General features: G+C 36.2%; 1 protein-coding gene across 1 annotated transcript; it reads left to right on the forward strand.

Annotated features, from left to right (window-relative positions):
- Positions 1 to 1,614: 1,614 nt before the first annotated feature.
- On the forward strand, positions 1,615 to 24,554 carry CUNH14orf39 (chromosome unknown C14orf39 homolog). Its single transcript, XM_054286689.1, has 14 exons — positions 1,615 to 1,663; positions 1,960 to 2,016; positions 4,936 to 5,062; positions 8,664 to 8,753; positions 12,149 to 12,336; positions 12,784 to 12,826; positions 13,360 to 13,480; positions 14,626 to 14,720; positions 16,934 to 17,073; positions 17,539 to 17,618; positions 21,331 to 21,398; positions 22,366 to 22,501; positions 23,650 to 23,707; positions 24,352 to 24,554. Exons 1-14 carry the CDS (start codon positions 1,615 to 1,617, stop codon positions 24,552 to 24,554), a joined length of 1,455 nt encoding a protein of 484 aa, XP_054142664.1.
- The last annotated feature ends 224 nt before the right edge of the window (positions 24,555 to 24,778 follow it).

Consider the following 24,778-nt stretch of genomic DNA (forward strand, 5'->3'; position numbering starts at 1 on the left):
ATAATTCACAGCACAGAATAACATTTGACATTTGCAGTTACACTACTTCTTTTTAACAATACCAGAAAAATAAATATTTTACATATTCATGCTTTCAGAAGCACTATTTTCTGCACCCTTTTCATATATTTTATTGTAAAAATACACTAAAAGAAAATAAACACTTTCGTTCTCTCTACAAAAACATTAGCACTCTTCTACAAAAATATTCAAAAGGTAAAATTATTTGTATTTTTTTTGTGATAATACAGTAGTCTCTATCTCAATAATATACAGCTATACAGTCTGCTCTATTGATAAACTTCGTGTTGCAGTTTATGAAACAGTAAATAAAATTTCTTTGCCTTAATCTCTTACAGTTTTTATGGGAAGTTTCAGAAAACCAGCTAATAAACACTTAAATAGTTTCTTGAGAACACCTTTTTCACCTTTTTAATATATGCTTTTTTTTTTTTTTTTATTCTAAGGAATTACTTTGGATTTTTTTTTCACATGGTGAGAAAGCAAAAATATTCTGCCTTGATCTGTGGCTTGAGGTAGTATTTCCTCATATTTTCCTTATTATTTTCAGAAGATTTTTTTATTTGCTACCTTAAGTGTTTTCAGGCGCTAGGATATCAATCCTTTAAATACATTTGGTAAAACTATTATCTCTTTCTCGGAGTTTTTACCGCAGCCTGTGCTAATCCAGTCCCTTGGATTAGGTGTTCTGATCCCCCCTTAACGATGAGACAAATTCATTTCTGTCAAACACCCCGCCTCGCCCCTCCCGCTCCCGCAGCCCCAGTGCTGCAGGATGGAGCCCTAATGCCACCTGAGTCCAATTCTGCGGTTGTTTTCTATTCCCCCTGATCCTGGGTTAGGGTCTCATCCTCAGCACCGGTTTGCCGTGGCTTTGCTCCTCTCGCCGTGTGATGGGGAAGCCACGGTGGGACAGTCAAAGCCCAACTTTGCTCGCTGTTAATGCACCTGAGCTAACGAGCTGTGCCCGGAGCGTCCTGATGAGCGGTGTTTGCAGCCCTTTTAGGGATCGCCATCACCCCCCAGCTCCACAGACTGAATTTCTGCACGTAGCAGCACGGTACAAACAGAAGAAAGGATTTATAACAATCCGTTTTACATTTAGTGAGAATTGTGTCTTTAATCACACCTAGCGTTCCCACACCTTTGATTTAAATGGACTTGGTGGTTGGACAGGAGGAGTGTGCAGGATGCTGGAGGAGCTTTTCCATCAGCAGCACCGAAGTCCAAAGGCTCAGTAACCAGCTGGAGTACAGGTTAAACATCTTGTACACAAACATCTCTCCTTGCTTTCTTCATTGCCTTCTGAGAACATTAAACCTCTCAAACACAACTGCTCCAGGAGCAACGTTTTACCTAAATTATAAATGTCCTGTTTCCCTAAGTGTGGTTTAGACTCTTACAAATCCCTTACCACCATTAGTGAGAAATTTGGTTCCATTAGATAGTAATTCAAATGCAGCTAAAACTACTTTTCTCCCTTTTATGTTACAATGTGTGGTATTGTCTTGCAATTTTTACTTGTTTATTGTGTCAACAAGGCTTTTGACTGTGTAAATCCTTGAATTGCTTTTTTCTTTCGAAGTTTAAGAAATGAGTGGCAAGGTTTCGATCAGCTTGGACAAAATTCTGGTCAAGTTTGGTAGGTCATTATATCATACATTTTTTTTATTAACAATTACTTATGCACTTCATACAGTCTGCTTTATTTTCCGCTTTAAACAGTTATATTAACTTCAAATAAATGTATAATATTAAGCTTTTGTTCTTTGGCTACATAATGTTAGCTGGGAGGTTAATAATAGTAAAATTTCTATTTAGATATTTTACTAAAATAGTTGTTAATCAGAGTTTGTGCAATTAATGCTGCACAGCATGTTTGTTTCACAGCTCCACTCGTATATATGTATATAATGAAGGGTTAATTTTCTTCTTAAGCTTACCAGATAGAAAAGAATCACAGTGCTAAGGAACATGTGGACCATCAGATAAATTGTGAGTAGTGATAAATGATCATTTTACTGGATGCTGAACACTGATTTTGTTCCGTTAATCCTGGGACATGCTCTGTGTCGCGGGGGCGGAAGCGCGATAAACAATGGAAGCTGTCCCGTGTCCTGCTCTCACCCTGCCTCGTCTTTAGCCATCAATACTCGCTCATTCTCCCCAGCACACTTTGCTTTTGCTCAACACTTTCAGCCGAGGCTGCTCAGCTGCCTCATGGACAGGCAGCTTCATGCTGCGCCATTTCCTGCTCTGACTCTGCAGCTCCTCACAGTCACTGGCAGCCCTTTGATTCAGCTGTGCTTGCTCAATACATCTGCCACTCGCCTCCCTTTCTTTCTTCATGGTTTTTGTTCTTTCCAGATTTGGACCTCTGCCTCACTGCATCTTCTCTCTTTCTGTTTTCTTGACATAATGAAAGTTCTCTCAGTTGCTGCTACGTACTCAAGCCTTGTTCTTCTTTTTTTGCAATCAAGCAGCTGGTTACTTTATTTGAAATTCAAAACACTAAACCCAAAGAGAAAGTCTTGCTCTGCATCAAATTTGCTCTGTCCCAGAGCTTCCAGACAACGCAATACTATGGACTTATGTCTGGACTGATTATCTAACCATGTTACTATGTGGAATCACTTCATGAAGTCTGAAGAATAGTTTCTCTACCACAAACAATCTGAGAACATCTGTGCTCACCTCTGGTACTTCACATGCAGATTTTCAAGCACATAAACTCCATAAAAAAAAAAAAAAAAAAAAAAAGGAAAAAAAGCAGAAGAAAAAATTCTGGTCTAATTTGTGTTCTTTTTGATTACAACATTTCTAATAATCTTCACTGATATGTCCAAGTACTTATTCATTGAGGAGATTATCACAATTGAATTGAAGCACCTTAAACATGAAAACATCTGTAACACTAAATCTGGTACACCTTGGATTCTGGTTTAACTCTCCAGTCACACAACTGAACCTCAGAGATAAGGCTTTCCTTAACATTTATGCAGGCTTAGGGTAAATGCTCTTAGGGAAAATCCAAGGGCTGTGTAGTAACATGGCATAGCTGCTTTTGTGTTCAGAGATACCTAAATATGTGTAAACACACAGCCAACACTCAGGCTGTTAGCAGTTTGGGTTAAGTCTTCCAAAAACTTAGCAAAAAATAGTGACACTGATGTAATTTTGTCTCAGTGTGGGTATTACTTGGCAGATGAGCAGCTGTAGCATTCAGCCTTGGACTTTTGGTGTGAGATCCATCAGGCTATTTGGCTACAGTCCCTTTCTTACCAGTGGAGGGAAACAGGCGCTTTTAGGATGTGATTTACCTTATCCTGAAGAAACAGTTTAAAGTGGGTTAGATAAAGTAAACTTTTAAAATGCCAGCTTCTCTCAGCTGGGTGTAGCTGCAGCCATGGGTGAGCTGTTCTGAAGAAGGTCCCTGTACTTTGGGGTGAGATGGATCTCACCCACCAGGTCCTTGGGAAAGTGCAGGGTGAGTTGGACAGCTCACAGAAGTGCTTGTCTGTAAAAAATACTAAATAAGATGTGAAATGTTTATTCTGTTAATGATGTTATGTTTTGATAAATCTCAAAAAGTCATCTACAGAGTTCTGCCGTACTCAGCTATTTACAGAAATGAAGCCATGTCAGTTGTCCAGTATTTATGCTTCATGCTGAGTAAAGACAAGTTACTGACTTTAGATATTGAAAATATTAAGGGACTGAAGATAACCCAAGGATAACTCAAGATATTAAATTATACTGAGAAATTTTTGCTTTTCACTGACTGACATTTCTCTGTGAGAAGTGGTTTATTTTCTGCTATAAATGCAGAGGCTGTAGAAAATTAATATATAGCAAATAGTTCAAAACCAGAGTCCAAATTCAGGAAAACTGAAGTTTCAGAGCAGTAATTCCAATAACTCCAGACCCATCTTGCATCACTAAGATGCTCTTCCCAATGGAGTAGATGAGAGAAGGGCAGGATGTGATTGACTTCTGTGCTGGGCCACCCACTCTGGCATTTAGTGCTTCAGGGCAGCAGTGATAGCAAGGGATGGTTTAGCACTGATAAATCTGAAATCTTGCATAGAAAAAAAGAATTAAAAATGCAGAGAAAAAGCATTCACCAAGTTTGCCTATTGCATTGCAAGGTGAGCGTACATGACAGCTCTCACAGCTTTTACTTGTGAAGAGAGCTCTGATCACGTTCAACAACATGGATTCTCCTCTAGCCACTCATTCAGAAAGTGCTATCAGCTGTCTGCTGTCAGAAGAGGCAAATTAATTTTGCCTTAAGAATCCACAAATATCATAGTCCTTGAGTACCTGTCATTATAATGCACTTTTAAATTAATTAACCCGTGTCCTAAACCAATTTATCATACATTACACATTCCTACATTGAGCTAAATTCCTTTTTATTGTATTTTTTCTCTTTCTGTTTTCCACTAATTGCTTATATGCCTTTTGTGGTGTTTTTTATTTTTTTCTTTATTGTAGTCAGCTTTTCCAGTCAGAATATTTGACATTCTGGGCTTCTGCAAAAGAATACAAATGTTTGAAAGAGGGTCCTGGTTCTGGCTAGAGAATGAGGAGTGTTTCAGTGGGAGCACAGAACTGGGGAATATCACTAACAGTTATTTCAGTTCTGTACAGACTGGGATTCAGAAACAGCACAAACCATGGCAGTCTCACAATATTAGATGATAATTAAAGTTCTCACCACACATCTGAAAATCCCTATGTTTCGACTGACTTTGTTGTTACCTTGCTTAACTGCAGGCTGTCCACTCACCTGGCATTATGGAGATTAAGTTTTTGGAAGGAATTTTTAATCAATATAAATGTATACTCATTTTTTTAATGGATTTGTTGAAAATGCATGAATATACTTTTAAATTTATTTTTTAATTCCAGCGTACACTGCAGAAATCACAGAAAAAAAGAATGAAATTGCTTGGTTGGAGGCAAATATAAAGAAAAGCAATGAGGCAATTGCTGATTTGCAAAAGCACAACGAGAACAGCAAGAGGCGCTGTGATGTGTGAGTATGGGAGAGCCTGAGCTCTGAGCTGGGGCTGCCACTGAGGAACTCACTGAGGAAGGAAGGGAGAAATAAATGTGGGTGTGTTCTGACAGCAGTGATGTTAAAGAAAACTTCAGTATTCTCCTGTTTATTTTAAACTGCAAATTTTAGGTATAAAAATTTCAGTATTAGCCATCTGCTGAAGAAGAATTATAGAAAAGCAGACTACATTTAATTTTGGGTTGGTTTTTTATTTAGATCCCCAGTTTTTAGAAGATCACAGGTACTATCTTTGCAGCATGCTAAAGTATTCACGTAGTAAGGTAACAGAAGAATAATTTTTCTACACTTGGATGCACCTGAATTTTGTCAAATTAGACCAATATTAAGAATGCTGTTAAAAAAAAAAACTTCCTGAAATTGAACATCTTTCTATCCTTTCTTCATAACATGTTTCAAGTTACTTTTTCTCCTATACAGATTTTTACACAAGATGTGCCATAACTGCCTCTCCACACATGGGTATGCTTCTGCTGGCAGATTCCAGTATCAGTTTTGCTCCAGACTGCAAAATTTGCCTTCTGGGCAAAATCTTTTGATGCATGCAATGGGCTGCAATTCACAGTTTTCCTTACATAAATGTTTGTATCGATAATTAATTCAAGTTTTAAATGCTGATCACTTTTGGATCTTAGTAATTAGAAGCTTTTCAAGACACAATTTAGCTACAAGGAATTTCATCTTCCTGACACATAATTTTTAAAAATTAAAACCTCAGGTGTTTGTCAAGGGTAGCTGGAAAGGCAAATCTATATTTGACAATACAGAGAATTTTTCCCAGCTGATAAAATCCACCAAAGTTTTCCATTACTCCACAATCTGACTAGTTCCTCAGAAGCTGGAGTGAGGATTTTTTGGCAAATTCTATTTTGTTTTCTTACAATTCTATTCTAAAGGTAAGTACTTCAATAAAAATATCTATGACATACATTTGAAATTTTTTTTTTGCAATATGAATGGAGAGTGTGGGTGTTTCTGAGAATAAAGATAAAAGTAAAGATGGCATTGGGGTCCTTTCTAGGTTTATTTTGAACTCTCAGAAAGAAAAAGCAAGAATGGAATCATTAGTGAATAAAGTTGGTATAATGGCTGGCTCATTTGAATGAATTGCCATTCAATACTGATTTGTAGCTTTACAATAACATGAGTTGGAAAAAGATCTGACCTTGGTAAATAAATTCTATATTTCCATCACATTAAGTTCTTGCCTCCAATGTAGTATAAAATGAACACTTACACAAGTTTATGAAACCATCCACACTGCTTCCCTTGATATCTTTTTGAGGCTGCAAATCTGTTTGCAAATGACAAACTGTTAAGTGATGCAAATGAAGGAGTAAAAAATTAAGGGTAGGACTAAGGATCTGATCTAAATTTTAATCATTGAATTCAATGGGTTTTGGCTCAAGTCCTACAAAGAATAATTAATGGCATTAGTGTAAAGAGACTGAAAATGAGAAGTGACTCATTAATGAATACATGTATTCATAGAAGGACAATGCTTGCAGAAGAGTAGAGACTTTGTGTCTTAAATTATTGGAAATGTCATTTAACGACAGACTGAAAACTGCAATAAACAAGCCCTGGCTATAAATCAGACAATTAGAGCACTTACACAGTAGAATCACCCCAAACTTCTAAAATTTATTCTAGTTGACACTCCCTCTATACTGGACATGATTCTAATGTTGGTTTTGTAAATTCAGATACTGTTTTGGAGTCACAATCACCCTCACAGCTGACTAATTGCCAGTGATGGAGCTCAACAGAGCTCTCAGAGAAGCAACATTTTGTCTGGGTTACAAGACATTCTGAGTATATTGAAGCAGATTTGAAGACTTTGAACAAAATACAAGCTTCTTATATTCAGCAAGTTTAGAGAAAATATGATCTATGGGATAGATGTGTTGGGATAATACTGTGTTTTCTGAAGAAATCCATATTGGCCTATGTAAAAAAGACCTGAAGGCAGAAAATGACCCAAATGAAAAATTTTTAGAGAAGTGATGACATTTTGCTAATATTTAGTTTCTTGAAGGATTCAGACTAGAAATGTTGATCCCAGAGCAGTAAGAAAGGGTGAAATGCTGCTGATGGAACCTATTCCAATTTTATTGTTTCTCTATACAATTTTTAAATTTGGATGCAAGGATGGTGGGATTTGATGGAAATAGAAGATAATTTTAAAAAAAGCCACTTGAAGTCGGAATGTTGTTAGTTAGGAAAATAAATTGTTTTCTTGTCCCAAGACAAACTGCAGGATAATTTTATTGCTTTCAGAGTAGTGTGGTTAAAGATCTTTTCTATACCCTGGCTGACGAAAGGAAGGACAAATAAATGTGATGGCTACCAAGGACATCCATGAGACAGTGATGCATTTTGCAAACAAGTAAATGAGCTGCTTGAATCCTGCATGCCTGGCTGTGTTCACAAACCACTGTTCTTGTACCACATGTTCTTTCATGTCCACAGAATAGATGTGAATAAAAAAATGTAACTCACAGCATGGCTTGTGCTCTGATTAATAAAATCTCTATGAATTTTACATCTTATTTTTTTCCCTACAAAGTAAGTAATGGAGTTTTCTGAGTAAAAGAACATAGTAGTGTCTGGTGTGCAAGCACATTTTTATATAAGTATGTTGGTTTCTGCCTTTGAAAAAAATCTGACCCTTTTGAAATTCAGCTTTCTGCTGAATTTGCAGGAGGAATGGTGAAGTAACATTTTGTAGTTCCACTTTTAATCACCAGTGGTGTCCAACAATTTGTGCCAGGAGTGCTGGCTGGTTCATGCTTCTTATACCAATTTTTTTCCCCCGACAAGATTCTTTCTTTTCTAAAACTTTTTAATATGCCTCTCCCAAAGATGACATCAGAATTTCACTTGAATCAGGAAGTCTATCTGCCTGTTTTTCTGGTATTCCATATCCAAGGCAGAGCTATCTCTAATGCCTGGATGTTGACAAAGTCCTGCTCTTTCAATAGTCCCAAGAATTCTGTGAAGCTGCTCTGCTCTCAGTACCACCTACAGCCTCCTGCTGCAGGAAAATCACTTTGATGCCTTCTGAGCAGGACTTGCTTGGCAAATGGGGAAATTCTGAGTGCATTGGAAATTCTGAGTGCCTCTGGGTGTGAGATGGGTGCTGGTGATACTGGTGAGAATGAAGTTGTGGGCGTCTCCAACAAGAAGATTCAACATATCTAAAGGATTTATTGATGGTGATGTGCTGAGGACCAAAATGTGGATTTAGATGCCACATTACTTAGCATTAGCTCCAAAAAAATTTGTGAAGTTCATTCCATTAATTTCTTAAAAAGTGCTTTGTAATGTTTCTTAATTCTAAATATATATATTTTTTTATTTCTTCTTGAATTTGCAGGTTTAAAATATTAACAAAATAAATGTATGCCTGCAAAAGACTTCATTTATATTTAACTTTCAAAAAATTAATAAATCATTTGCAAGCTAGCTAAAGTATCTAGGTGTTTTCTTTTCTGAATGTTTTTTTACTAAGAAACACCACTAATATGCTTTTATTTTTTGTTTACTTTGTTCACAGCTGGAAGTCCACCTATGTAATTCTTAAAAAGCATGGAGAATATTTGAACAAGGAAATGAAAGCTTTAGAGGAAGCCACAGAAACTGAGAGGTATCTATGATCACATAAGATGAGGTTTCCAGCAGTAGTACTGACTAAACTGATCAGCAAAACTAGTGCTGTCTGCAAGAAAAAATTGTTGCAAACTTTTCAGCTTATAGTCACTTACAAGTGACTGAATAATTGAAAGAATTTTTATTTACATTACTATGAGATCATATGTTATTTTTTAATTGCTAAAGAAATATGATAAAATATGAATTCTTGAAAATCAGTTGCTTCTCATTGTAATGACTATTATGATTTTTCAGAGAATTGTATGATTGCCTACTGTATCAAGAAAAGCCCAATACATAAAAATAATTAATGTTTTCAAGTAACACTTAGAAGCATTTAGATAATTTTATGCTTTTCCTTATTTTTGAACATGAATTGCATAGCATTATCAGAATATACAAATCAAGTTTTTGTATGCTGTTGTATATTCTTCAAAATAACCACAAAACATGCAAACTCAGTCTTAGGTCCTGAAAAATGAGAAAGTGGCTCAGAAAAGCCTGGTCTAAAACCATTTTAAGACTTTTTGTGGGCAAGCTTCAGTCAGCATTAATTGCAAATTCAATTCTGTTCAGTGCGTGGCATCTCAGCTCTATCATCTTCATTAATTAGACTCAGCATTTAAAAGAAATTAATAATTGTGTGATGTAGCTGCCTACAGTCAACGAAATAAAGAGCAGACCCTGAAGATTCTCACAGAAATGAGAATATGCTGTGCCAAAAATGCTGTGCCGAGGAAACCCTGCAAAGTTCCACTGAACAAAGTAAAACTGATCTCCAGTTTGGGAGGGCTGCTCACCTGCTCTGCCTCTGAGGGGGTGGAGGCTGCTGCCCTGGGTGCAGAAGTCATGGCAAACCCCTCCAGATACCTAAATACCAGTTAAAATTTGTAAATTTAAGTAATTTAAAACATTGGTTTTGTGTTTTTTGCAGTAATTCTTTTTGCCAGTTGTCCAGGACAGCAGAAACAGCATGCCTGAGAGCCTTTAATTAACTCACTTAGTAGCTTATCTTTCTTCTTCCTGTTCAGAGCTCTAAATTTGGTGAAAAATAAGGCTAAATTTGCTTTCTATGAGTATATGATTAAGCCTTTTTGGCTTTCACTAATTTGAGCTGACAAGCCAAAGAAGCATTACTTTTAAATTGCTTCTTTAGATAACTAGTTTCAGTTCCAACATGAAAGTGTTTGATCTGTTTTCCTAAGCCTAATTGTGAGACATCATGAGTACAAATCACAAAATAAATTTCATTCATGCATTTTTCAAAACTGTGCCCCAAATATAGTCTCTCTGCACCAAAGCATTTGATGATATGTTCAAGTCAGCAAGATGTGCATTCAGTAAATTCTAAATATTTAAATTAGGAAGAAAAAGAAGTGTTTTTAGAACTTTATGAGCTGAATGTTCTTTTTAATCTGACTTTTGGGGGCACCGAGGACATGCTGCTTTAGATGGAAAGATGTGTTTTAAAGATGGGCAGATCAGTTCATGTTTAATTAGGCACTTATACTGGAGGTTTATAAAATGTTCCACATTTTTTTGTTGTTATTGGTTTCAAGAACATATAAGAATGCATTTATGAACTGGAAGTTAATCCTGAAAATAAGTGATATGAAAAGGAAAAAGTAATAAATTGCTTTCCACATAATGTTCAGGGGGTTGTGAGTGCTGCCCTTTTCCTGTTGCAATTAGATTAAAACTTTTGCAGATTAATGTGAACAGTGGTGAATTCTAAATAGTCTGTGTTATCTGCATGAACTGCAGGATGTAAATTACTCAGAGAAAATACTAAAAATAGTGGTGATTACTCAAGACTTCTAAACTACATATGGCCATAAATATTGTCTGTGAAAAATAGATTTTGGGAAAAGAATATAAAGTTTTAGGATTATATTCACAGGCTTAAAATGTACCTGCTAAAACAAATTCTTTTACTTATTTGTATTATTTTAATCTATTTGTAATGCATTGTAAGTTTATTAGCAAATTTATTTTTGATCAGTGATTGCTGTAACATCTATTTAATTAAATAGAACTGAGTATTTTTCATCTTTCATGCCTGAAAAATTTTGTACAGTATACAGAAATATTAAGTAAATAAAAAAACCTTAAATTCCTGAGGCCACCTGTGTAGAAAAGCACATAGATTAGTGTCATTTTCTATGTGAAGTTTGGGAAATATCAATTTCTAGGTTTGATTCACAGTGTTGACCTACAGCTTCTCTCCCCTACATTTTAACAGTCAGTTCAACAGGAACTCTTGCCTGGAGTGTAGTTTGATTTGAAAATTAGAATCTGACTGTGTTTTGCCTTGTGAATTTGTTTTCTTTTTGTAAGAGCAGAAGATTCCAGTATTGAATGTAGACATGAGTTTTTCTCTCTGCCATTGCCTGGCACAGCCAGTGGGCAACCAGAACTCTCAAATGCAGCCTTTCAGCCATGCTGCAATTAAATGATAAATAGCAGTTTGAGATAAAATGTGTTCCTTAAAGGGAAGTCCTGTGAGCTGTGCAAGTGGTGAGAGCTGTTCTTTAGTAGGGACGGGTTAAGAAATGGGATTCTGGCTTTCATTGCTTTTAAGCACCCTAGTTCTTCCCATAAAGGAATTTCTTGCTAATCCTTAAGTGTACTAATAATATAATTTTTTAAATTTGCCTCTCCATTGTTCACATGAGCTTTTCCTGCATTAATTGATGTAACCTACTTCATTAATTCATAGCTCTGTGCTCACATGGTGTCAGTGAAGTTACATTTAGTGCAACATTAATTTACAGGGCAGCCCCACAAGAAGCTGAGCATTCTGGCTCTTTGCCACTTAAACATTTAAGTGTTTGCTTAACCCTAAGTATGAATAGTCCTGTTGTTTCAGTGTGACTGGTGTGTGTGTTTAAGGCTTCCCCAAGATTACTCAGCATCTCCTTGGAGGCAGCTCTCAGTCCAGTGGTGCCCCAGGCTGCTCTGAATGTGGGAGCTTTGTCCAAATTCTCTCCCACTGAAACTTGGATCCAGCTCCACCAAAACTGATGGAATTGTGCCAACATGCACCAGCAGAGACTTTGGCCTGCAGTGAGTTTCATGATAGTTACACAGCCAAAAACACATTTGTCATCTGCCAGGCTGCCTTTGAATATGGTATGGTCCACATTCCCCTCAGAACAGGGAGATTTGCCTGCTTTTTACATCATATTCTTTGTTACATACAGCATAGCCTTCCTTGACTATAACTGGAAAAATAATGAACCCAAATATTGCCATAGAAATATAATCTGACTTTTCTTCCTATGACAGTAGCAAATTAACTGAGTTGATGCCAGAATTTATAGGGTTTTTTTTCCTTATAAACAATGGTTTCCTGTGGAAAAAAAAATTAAATTACATGTGTTTTTATAGGAAAATATATGAGGATTCCATAACCCAGTGTAGGATGAATTTGGAGGAACACCACAAAAAATATACAGAAACTGCTCTGGCCCAGAAGTATTACCAAATAAAGGAAGAAGTTGAAGAAATTCAAAAGGGAGTTTTGAAATGCCTTGAAAAATACAAATGGAAAGAAGATGCTTGCTTGGATATTCTGGGTACTGCTATTGTCAATGCTTTTGCAATAAAGCTTTTTGGCAGTGCACTGCACATTAAAGGTGCCATACAGAAAACCTCCAATTTTCCAAAGTTTCCTTTAAGCTAATAAAATATATTCTCTTTGTCACACCATTTTTAGAAAAAAAATTTGTAGTAAATAAGAATTTAGATTATACATATTGATACTGCTTCCTACCACCCATAAATGTAATGGGGAGAGAATTGTCATTGAACTTCTTGGGGTGAAAAAGTTCTAAGATTTCTTTAGATCGAGCCTCTCAAAATTATAAATTTAATTTTCATCACATTTTAGTGCTGTTATACTGCAATTTTTGTTATCTGTACCAAGCCAGGATAAATGCTCATGATCTATTATTTTATCTTGTATTTGTTTAAGAAACTTGATTTGTTAGTTAATGATCTGAAGGTAAATTTTATTTTTGCAGAGGCTGTTCCTTTTGCATCCATAAATAATTGGGCTGTACACATGTATCCTTGATTTCTAGTGTTTGCTCAGTTGTCAGGAAAGAAGTTTTATATTTACCTTTAAAAACTTTCTATTAGAAAAGATAGTAATTATTTATATATTTATATATTTATTTATATATTTATATATTTATATATTTTTATATTTATAGATGTATAGATTTATACATGTATAGATTTATAGATTTATAGATTTATAGATTTATGTTTAGAGTGGCAGCATTAACATTTGTCTCTGAGAAAACTGGAGGTCAAAGTCAGCTATTCAGTTTGAATTTATGGGAGCATTTTGGGTAAAGGATACAAAATTTCATTTAATAACATATCCATCAAAATGCTTCATTTAGGAGAAGCTTAATAGATGTTAGAGTTGAAAATTTGCCAAGAAAATGCAGATTTATCAGGGCTTCCTGCACCTCTAGCATTTGTGTTATGTCATAGAGAGGTCAGGGATCTGGTGGCATCCCTTGCTTGAGGAAATATATTGTAAAATATATTCCATATATTGTTGTAAAATATATTCCATGACTTGGAAGTGCCTCCATGAGGAAAAAAATACAGGAAACCTTGCAGCTTGCTGAAGCTGCTGCACAGGAAACCATCAAACTGGAAAAAGAAGCTGAAGAATTACAAATGAAATTTGACTGTTTAACAAAGGTAACTGTATCCTAATTTTATTTTATATAAATATATGTTATATATGTGGTCCTACATAGCACAGTAACATTTTCTGAAACACCAAAAAAGTAGTGTATTTTCAATCTCACAGACAACAGAATGATCCCAGCCTTATAATTACATTTCTATAGCATCACATGAGTTTTTTTGGAGAAGAGGGGCCATGGATGTGAAGGTTTTTACAGTTTCCTTTCTGCTGACCTCAGTTTGTGCCACAGTTTCTGCCAAGGCACCGTGTCACCATGACTTTGGTGTCACTCAGGAGAATACACTTGAAAACAGATCAGGGCCACTCCTCAGGGAGCCCCAGGGTTTGAGTGTGTAGCTGTCACACACTGGGTGAAAGCTGCACACTCTTTTTCCTACTGGGTTTTTAAAGGTTTGCATTTAACTAAGTATGCTTTACAATAAGAATAATGGAAATTCCTTCTCTTCTTATTTTTTTCACCAAAATACACGTGTGGGTATGTAACACCCAGAAGAAAAACTGGCTGATTGACCAGGAGAAATGCTGATTTCAAAGGGAGAATCTTCAAAATAATCAAAGAGATTTTATCAGTACAGAATTTGGACTCACTCTTCTATAAAAGGTCTTTTAAGCCTGAGTAGCCCAGTCTTGTAAAGGTTTAATAACTTTTTATGGGAATTGCATCTGGGTGCTTTTACCCATCTGTCTGGAGCAGATCAAGGACTCCATTCCCTGCCTAGTGCTGATAGCAGCACGTTTTGCACAGGTGCTTTTTCTGTTTATATTCTGTCATCCTGTTTGACACTCCTGGTTCCAGACTGAAGTTCCCAGTGTGGTTTGTGCTGTGTAAACAGACAGGGAGAAGGGAGGATTTGTTGAAGGAGACCATGTAAAGAGCTCCAGGTTCTGACATTTACACCCATGCTCCAAAACTTCTCTGTTTATTCCAGTTGTTACAGTTGACCCAAAAAAAAAAAATTCCTCTTTTTAACCTTGTTCTCCCCATTTCTTCAGAACCTCTTGGCTACAGAAACTACTACTATTTAGTATTAGTTCATGAGCACTGATTCATGAAGTTTAGAAAACTTTTGCAGCATGTAGCTAAAATAGTTCAAGTTTTGTCAATTTTTATGCCATTTGTTCTTTATCTTTTAAGAGCATCAAAGAGACTAAAGAAGATCAAAATAAATCCGAAAAGATTGAAGGAAAAAATCAGAAAAGTCTTGAGAAGCCAGAACTGTTTAAAGAAAGGTACACTTCAAAATATTTTTCCCTTGCTTTTATCCAGGATACTGTGTCAGAATTTACACAAAGACTGCTACAAAACACAGATTGCTGTTCAGTAAGGACTGGAAAGCTTCTCTAATCCTGATCATGTGATTTAATTATGAAATTTAAAAAGTTTTATATTTCTGAGGGTTAAGATAGTGACAACTTTTGGTTCTTGGAAGCTCAATGTATCTGGACACATTTTCTATACTATTTTGTAGAAGCATTTTCTCCTCAGCTACTGCTGAGAGATCTGTGTGAGTAGTTTTGAATGCAGCTACAGTGACTGTGCAGTCAGAGATAAAAGAACATTAACTCTACTAAATATATGTATTTGGAAAAGGAGCCAGGGTTCCAAATGTCAGTTGTCTTCACCTCTGAACTACTTAAGAAATTTAACTCTTAATTTAGCTCTTAAAAACAAGCATGAGTGAAAGTTTCATAGACAGGATTAATGGCTTAGTAAATTAGTCAGTGATCATTTACAGCTGGGACTCACTTTAATTTGAGCTCAATTACAATGACTGAAAATCACCATGAGGACTATCTTGCACTTATCTGGAGTCCTTGGGAATGTTAAAACATCTTCTGTTGGTCGGGCATTTTTAGACCAAAATCCATTTTAAAGCAAAAATATGTCTGAAAGACTTTGTCTAAGTGATTTTATATTATGGTGTTCTTGAAAAAGAATCCTTTTAGGGCTTTAAATAGGCATTTAGTGGAACATATCTATAAAAAAGTGTCATTTTAGTAATTCCTAAGATTTTTTTCACAGGGATCTCTTAAGTCTTTAGTATCTTCTTACAGACCTATGAATCATTGAGATGAACATTTCTTTGTGGTGTAGCTTTGCACCCATTCTACCTTCTCATGTAAGAATTTTGTAATTGGCAAGAACAGAAACATGGGGAAGCAAGAAATCCCCCTAGTTTCAAGGCAAGGTAAAAAAAAGATGGAAAGCACTCTGAATTTTCAAAGAAACCATGTGTGTTGAGTCTGCAGAACACAAAACACCAGTGAAAGACCTGCTGTAAGAGGCAGAGATCCCTGCTCTGGGTGTGGAGGGGTGAGAATCCCTCAGTGAGGTGTGTTGGCTCTGTTTTGATTTCTCCCTGCTTTTGACTCCCTTTATCTGAATTTACAGAGACACCAGCCACACACATCTTGTTTTCTGTAGCATTCATTCTTGTCACATGTTTATCTAGAGCTAATGTAACTGAGAGATTTACTTCGGGTTTTAGTTTTTTAGGTGGTAGATATTTTGTACAGTTTGTTCAGTCTCAGTCCAGCACAGCACCAGGTATAAATGTGATTGCAAGAGAAAATAGTCCTTTTCATCAGAGATACTTGGCTGAGGTGCTTTCTATGTACATGACTTTAATGAGTTAGGTCCTTACATTTAGCCAGAGCTTCTCAGTGGTATTTTTTAGTGTTGCTAATTTTACTCCACACTATCTTCTTAATAGAAGTGTATTCTACATTTTATCTTATTTTTGTTTGTGGAGAATTCCAAGAAGAATATAAAGACTGACTCAGTTCTTCATTTGTTCTGAACAGCATTGTTCAGTCAACTACAAACCAGATGTTGTAGCTAGAAGCACAGAGGCATTAAGCAGGAATGCCAGAGAGAAAATAAAATAGAACTCATTATTCTAAGAAATAGTAAATGTTCCTGTGCCAAACAGCCACTTTACTCTTCATTGTTCTGCTAACCTTTGTCTTTCTGCACTGTAAAGGGCTATTTACCCTACACAGATAATTACCCACAAGTGAAAACACTTGCTGCAGTTTTCTCTTTTGTGTATGTGTAGTGTGAGTATTTCAGACAATCTCAGAGAGAGAAAAAGTGGTTTTAAATGTGAAAATGTGATTTCAGAACTACAATAATGAGGCACTTTGATTAAAGTGTAAAGCTCCACAATATTAATTCTTTTCTTTGATACTGACAAAATTTAAGCCAACAATGTTCTTATGATTGGCTTATTATTCTTTATGGCTTCTTTTTCAGAGATATTCTCTCTCTGATATTATTTAAAGAAAACCTCATTTTTGTCAGCTACTGGTTCTGAATGTGGTAGAACTTCCTTAACAACATCCAATGCCCTTGAGAATTCCACTTATTTGAAGCAGCTATATTTTATGATTTCTTTTCTTTTGCAATGAGTAATTTTTCTTTTAAATTTAAATTTGTTTAGGGTCTTTGAAGAGCGTGAACGCCCATCTTTGCCAAAGGGGAAACATCAGCTGTTTAAAACATTGCATGTCCCATGTATTCCTCAGAAATTTGTCCAGTCTGTACAGAGTTTTAGATTCTCAAAGCAAAGACCAGAAACAGGTGCAGTGTGTTTAATGACTTCAGTGAGCATTTTGGGTTATTTTTGTGCAAAAGAATGGGTAAGTGATGATAACAAATCTAGTGAGCTGCTCAACTACTTATATTTGAAGCCAGGCTTTCAATGAAAGTTGTGTGCTTACCTTTTTTTATGTTCTATAAATCTTGTTTGATTTCTCCCTTATCTGTGCAATGAGTAAAGTAACATGACAGATACACCCGATGTGTGGTGTCAGAAACATCTGAAAAGAATTTAATCTCAAATCTAAAATACCTTTAACACTGTTTGCATTAGTACAGTAAATATTAAACAGCTGTTATTTGTTTCATACGTTCATACTTTGTGATAAAGTTTCTTTTTGCTCTCTATTAAAAGGAAAATTTATAAGGTTTGTTCCCAAGTTTGACAATGCCATACTTTAGATACTTAATCTTACTGACAATATTATGTAATATTTGTAAATTTAGGGAAAGAAGAAAAAGAGAAATCAGTGGAACTTTCAGTGGCCACCAGCAGCTCCTCTAACCTTGCAAAAAATTTATCACAGGTGTGTTGCTCTCCCACTGGTAAAAATATGAAGTTATATAACCTGTTTTATGTGGTTGTCTACATTTAAAACACTTCAAATATACCTCATGGTATTATATCTTACATAAAACCTGTTAGCACTGTAAATTGCTAATCCTGGTAATCTGCAATTGCTTGGTAATCACAGCAAAAATCTTTCTTTTCATTCTGAAAATATCTGTGTTTTTAAAAAGTGCATTCTAATGCCAAATCGAGGTGGACCATCTTACCAACTCATTTTGTATAAGTTTTTAGCATTGAAAATAACCTCTGTAGATTCTGTATGTAGCAAATATTTGGAACTCTAAAGGAGGATCAGAACCTTACTGATGAATCATGAACCATCCACCCCATAATGAGGGGTTTCATAAAGGACTGAGTGTACAGGACAGCCCACAGCTAACAACTCCGTTCTGAGGTTTGACCAGAAACAGAAATCTGGGCTGAGAGGAATAAAACCATGAACAACACTCCTTGGTGCAGTGCAGGAGCCCACAACTCCATTTTCTATCTCTCACCCATAAGACTGTAGTTACTATGACATTTTTGAAAAGGTGGAGTGAATTGCATCTTTATTCAGATACAATATTTTTTATTCAAATACAATAAACTAATCCAGGAGAAAGCTGGAGGTACAACTTGCAAAGCTGGGAAAGCCACCAATAGTCTCATGAGGTGCAAAACCATTCATAGAGCAATAGATTGTTAAAATATTAAATGGAGAAATCAGAGGAAGTAAGGCCATAAGGGGTAGAAGAGTTTGTGACTGTGTTTGCTGTGCAGGAGCTTGGGGAAGTTTTTATCTCTAAACCATCTTTCTAAGAGACATCTCACTGGATCTATTTAAAATCAAAATTTCACGAACAACAAAAAAATCAGTTAAAAAAAGTGAGCATAACCAGTTGTGATTTTCTTAAGAATTTCAAGGGAACTGAAGAATGAGGTGAGCAATCACTAAATGGTTTAGAATGAAGTCTCTGTGGAAGACAAAGCCTTCATATCACAAAACAAGATGAAGGATAGTGACAGGACTGAGTGGGGCAAGACCAGAAGCAATTTCAAGCAATTCTGATTTGTGACTGGCTTAGGGAGTTGGAGGTGATGAGGATGATAGAAGGGCTGTTGCCAGGGTAATCTAGAGGTGAGGCTGAGAGTCTGGGACCTAGAATTGCACCTAGACAATTGTAGGAAGCAGTAAGTCAAGGTTAAGAGAACTTTAAGAAAGGGTGATGGCAACAAGGAAAAGAAGATGGAGCCTGAGGAAAAATAAAAAGATTGGAAGAAAGAAGGTTGCTATGCTTCAGCAAAGGTGTGCTGTACATTACAGGAGTTCAATGGCAGGCAGATTCTGCAGAACCAGCTCTTTTGTCCCCTACTCTGAATAGAAATCAGTTGATACATTTTGTTAATTAAAAAGAAAGAAGAGCTGTAAATTAATGTGTTATTTGATGCTGAGGCATAGATTTGTGCCTTAAGGCACAAATACATGCTACAGAGAAGAGTGATGGCTTCTGCTCTGATGAAATTCTGTGAGGTTGGGAGTATTTCCATATTTTCTGCAGTTTTTCAATCCCCACATGAGACCTGTGCTGACTGAGACTGATGTGGATGCTCAGTTTGTCTCCAGAGGCAGAGCCAGGCCTGGCCCCAGCCCTTTCTGCTTAAAAGAAGGGATTTCCACTGTCTAAGGAGAAATCAGAGTGATTTCTGAGAAATCAGAGGGATTTCTGGCCTCAGCCCTTTCTGTGTTCTCAAGCACAAGCAACCAGGCTGCAGCAGCAGCAAACCTGCTGGAAGTTTGTAAATGGCACAGTACTATTGGTGTTAAAGTGAAAAGTTAATTCATCACATCAGTGCTGTGACCAAGTATTAAAAATTTACAGAATACAGGGCATCATGTTGTCAAACTGCAGGTAAAACAAATAAAAAGTTTTTACATTGTCTGATCCTTAATTTCTGGTTAAAAGAAGGGATTTCCACAGTCTAAGGAGAAATCAGAGTGATTTTTGGCCCCAGCCCTTTCTGTGTTCTCAAGCACAAGCAACCAGACTGTGGCAGCAGCAAACCTGCAGGAAGTTTGTAAATGGCACAGCACTACTGGTGTTACAGTGAAAAGTTAATTAATCACATCTAGTTAGCAGAGCTGTGACTAAATATTAGAAAATTACAGAATGTAAGGTATCTAGCTGTCAAAATGTAGGTAAAACAAAGAAAAAGTTTTAATGTTGTCTGATCCCTTATTTCTGGTTAAAAGAAGGGATTTCCACAGCTTAAGGAGAAATCAGAGTGATGCTGTTGAAATGCAAATTTCACTTGCTGCCTCATGTGAGTTTTTTCTGGTTTTTAGACGATGGTTATTGAGACTGCAGGGAGTAATCGCCCAGAAATTGCCCAAGTTCCATCAACAGTAAGCATAAAAAACCAAGTGAAATTCAGGTAAATTTTCTTTAATAAAATAGCTTTCATTCCTGAGGTTGGGGTTTATGGAAATAATTCACATTTAGGCAAATATTAAACTTTGTCTTTTAGACTGTCAGATCTTCCAAAGCAGTTGACTTCCTATCAACAGTTTGAGAGTGAAAATGCAAGAATGGGTAAAGTATTACTGTAATTTTTTTTATAAGGTTGGATCATATAGTTGTAAACTAGGAAATTCTAGGCACCAAATTTTAACTCTGGCATTGAGAGGGCGACCATTTGCATTTCTTTTCCACCTTGATTGTTTAGCTCAAAATTTGAGTATAGCAGACAGGCAGAGTCCTAATTTAAATAGAGACTTAACTGCTCAGTAATTTGGGATTTAGTTTGCACTGACCATTGTGAGGGAAAGGATCTGTCCAACATCTCTTGTAAATTCACACCTGAATCTTAAATTACTTGGGTAAAATGAAATCCAGTCTTAACATCTAGCTAGAAGGCATGAAAAAATGCAAAGAAGGGAAATATAGTAAACTCAGTAATTTAGGTATCTTGAAGAATCAGATCAAGATTATTAAAGATGAAAATTAGCTGGAGAAAAACATGCAGAATGCTTACAGAAAAAAGCCAGGGTAGTTACAAATACACCTGTAGTTTTTGAAATCACAAGGAACTGAACTTCAGTTTAAATATTTCTTTTTCTAATTGAACTTCTAATTCAGATGCATGTAAAGATTATAGCCTAGATTTTTTTACAAAGAGAATATAGGACCTTAACCCACAGTGCCTGAGACATAGCACAGTCTGAAATTTAGAGCAGAAACTCTGACAGCAGCAATTCTGATAATGTTTCTTCTCATTTCTCCTCCTGACTCTTGCCCAGTTCTTTAAACTACACTTCATCACTGTCACAGGGATGTGCTTTTTATATTGTTCCCACCTGTTCCTATTGACTACTAGCCCTCTCAGAGGGTAATAGCTGGAGTAGACAAACACAGCACTCTCAGGAACAATGGGCAGGTTTGAAGAACACACCAAACCACAAGCAGCAGCCTGAGAAATGCTTTGACAGCCACGAGTGGCAGAATAAGAGGTAATTGTTATGGACAGAGCCACAAAATGGGTTGTTGAGAAAACCACAGTCAGAACACTTCCTTCCCAATAGCAATGCCAAGCTAGTGAACTTTTCTCAAGGATTCTTTCCCACAATGTCATTTTTATGTGTCTGGTTAAAATGCTGTTATAATACAGGCAGTGCTGTCTTTTTTGTGCAGCAAGCCAGGAGGCCAAACATGTTGATGAAGAAGCAGATGAGCACATGGACTGTTTGTATGTACCTCAAGTAAGAAAAACCTTTCTTGTGTCATGAGTAAGAAGTTTATTTAGAATAGTCTAAGTATTTTGACATACTTGATTCAGTTGGCAAGAAACTGTTAAAGTGTCAATTGGTGCATAACATTTTCACTAATGTGAGCTGGTGAATTGTTTTGGAAAAAGTCTGCATTTAAAATTCATTTCTTGCACAGAACTATAAATAAACAGGCTCAGTGCTGGCTCCACTGAGAACATATTTACAGTTAAAAGGACTAATGGTATTTTGGGAAATGTTGTATGTTACAAACATCATTGTTTATTTCTTTTTAACAGGATGTGCACACAGGTTTTAAGCCAAATGAAGATAATCCTGCCACAGAAGAAGAAAGTGCAGAACCTTTGTTAAGAGCACCTAAAACACCTGACTTAAAGGGGAAAAACCCACACTTCTCAAAAACACCTCTATTTGACCCGTATGATTTCAGCTTTTATTTTGATTCTGAGCAAAAATTTGTACTCACAATTATTGTATAAGCATTTCTGCTCCTTTTTGAAAGATAGTAGTGAAATAATTTTCTAGAAAGCTCTTCTAAAAATATTTAGAATTTTTCCTGAGTTATGCTTGATATTTATTAAGTTTTCTTCCTACAGTATCATTTCCAGTTGAAGCTGTTTTGAAAGATCAGTACTTTGCTTAGAAATATATTATACACATTGTCTTTTCCTGCAGTAATATTTGTCACTTTGATTTCAATCTTTAATAGGCTTTTAGGTGTTTTTTTTTTGTTAAGAGGGCAGGGAGTTTGTAAGAACATCACCTCCCATTACTTTAAATAATTGTGTTATCTGTTCTGTGATGCAAAAAACAATTATTGATGAAAGCTATGGGGATGTAAAACAATGAAAAAAGAGGAAAAGGAAAAAATAGAGGGGAAAAAGCCATCTACACCACTTAAAAAGCTATTAATATAGTTTCTACATTTCTGTATTTACAGCATTCAAAATTTAGATTGTGAAGAAGGAACATCAAAATCTCCTGCTTTCTTTTCTCACATGAACTTCACCCAGAAGTCACCTGGCTTCAATTTATTTGATTCTTCTCTGTTTGGAGCACAAAATTCATCTGATGAGGTAAAAAAATGATTAATTGTGAACATTACATTTCCACAAAGCAAATATTGTGAACAAAACAGCATTGACACTGAATGAGATTTTTCAGACTGGTTATCTTTGCAGCAAACATTTTTTTAATGTCTAGGTTATGAATCTCTCTCACATGGATCATGTACAAATATACAGTGACTCAATTCACCAAAAGGCTTCTGGTTCGGTGTTACAGTGCAAAATTCAAGTCCGCTAGCAGAATGCACAACTCACATGCTTCTCCTGTGTGGTTTTGTCTTGAAGTGAAGAACAGTGAGAAGGGAAGAAAGGAGAGTCTATCAGGGTTACTGAACAGCAAAAATGGATTAGCCATACTCAAATGGAGGAGCTAGGCAGGCAATTAAATGGAGCAGGGAATGGAAACCAGGTCGTCCATTTTCTTTGCAGTGCTGTAGAGTAATTTTTCCTCTCCTGGGCTCTTAGGTAGATAACTGGGGATCCAGGATAGATGCATAGAACAGGGCTTAGCATGGCCTGTGTGTAGGAGAGAACACACTGGTGTGTGGTTTGTGCATTGTTTAGGAATGAGGTGGATTTAAAATCACCCAGTGCTCTCAGAACCCACATTATGTTGTGCCTGCTCAACAGCAGAAACCAAGAATTTACCAGGCTGTAGCAGATCTGGGATTCTTTAAAGTTAAATGGGAGTTTTGAACAATTCCAGCATCTATTTTAAATCTAAGAACTCATTTTAAGAGTGACAAGTGATTATCCTGCTACTCTTTCTGGCAATATGAGGTTCTATTCAGTAGGAAGTATTTGTGTTGTTGCTTGGAGATTTTAGAAAATGTCACAATTTGAATAGTTTTGAATAGTTTTGGTTTAAAAAATCAGTATTAAGTTAGGTTAGCTTTTGGACTGTTATCAGTCTGGTATTTTCCTAGAAGAATGGAGGAAGAACGTTTGCAGCTGCATGTAAATATCATAAAACTCCTTTGGACAAAGAACTTGCCTTGCAACTTTAGGGACTGATAAATACCTTTAAATCCAGATTTTGTAAAGCTGCTAAATTCACCGAGACAGTGTTTTTCTCACAAAAAAGCACATACATATCAGCAATAAAGTTTACTTTTGCCTTTCTCATTTGTTAAATAAAAAATCTGTTTACATTTCAGACAGAGGAAAATTATCCTATGGGAAACCTGAACTCTCTGTCCTCACATGAAGATATTGGTAAGTCTGAAACTCAGATGTACTTGTGTATATCAGCTCTTTTCTGCTTGTGCTCCCATGACTGACAGGCTCATGATCCAGCTTAACAGAGCTCCTTTGGTTGTCTGGAAGGATGTTCAGCTGTGATAATGTAGCTCAGGGGTTTATTGTGCTCATTTGTGTTTTAACTAAACCTTTATGTTTAGTTAAAGCCCAACCCTTGCATGTTGGGCTCTAAACATCTGATGGATCATGGAAAAGAAGAGGTATGAGAAAGAAAGAAATAGGGATAGTGTTAGGTGTGTTTGAAGCAAAATGAGAGGATTTGCAAGGGAGAGGACAAAGTCCAAGTATTTCAATGAGTCATCACATTTTTCTCTAAATAAACACTTTTGCAGATTCTATTTACAAACACCTCTGTTGCAAAATGTATCATGCAGAAGTGTTCTGTTATTCTAAACCCTTCAAGTGCTCCACACTTTATCCCATGTCAGTTCTAATAACAACTCCCTGGAAATATCATCTCTGGTGGAGCAATACACTCAAAACTGTAGGGTGATTCTCAGTGGGATATTTGGCACAATATGTCAATAAAGAAGCATGAGCTGAATGCAGTGTTCACTCAGATTTAATCTAATAACAAATATTATCTGTATTCCATATAGGAAGCTTCTTTGGGAAACCAGAAAATGAGGATGCATTTGCCTTTCCCTCCCCCTCGGAATCAACTTCTCATGCATTTGGAGATGGAAAAGATGATGTTAGTTTTTCATTTGCATTTGGACAGGATCAGAGATCACCACAGTCTCCTTCTATGAAAGGTTTTCATTCTTCCACACAAAATACAAAGCCATTTACATTCTTTTGAATACCTTTGACTTCCTTTAAATTATTTTCCTACTTAGCCTTGACAAATGTTTCCAGTTTCTTGAGTTAAAGTACAAAGCATTTCTTCTCCTTCCATTTCTTGTAAGAATACATAATTGCAATTGCTGCAAAGTGACATCATCAACCCCACATTCTGAGATTTTCTTACTTATCTTAGAAATGTATTTGTTCATAAACTGTTATTATATGCTCTTGCTAAATTGG

The sequence above is a fragment of the Melozone crissalis genome, unplaced genomic scaffold (assembly GCF_028551555.1).
Source record: "Melozone crissalis strain CALT ecotype California unplaced genomic scaffold, PUWL_Pcris_2 ptg000056l_1, whole genome shotgun sequence".
Taxonomy (NCBI): Eukaryota; Metazoa; Chordata; class Aves; order Passeriformes; family Passerellidae; genus Melozone; species Melozone crissalis.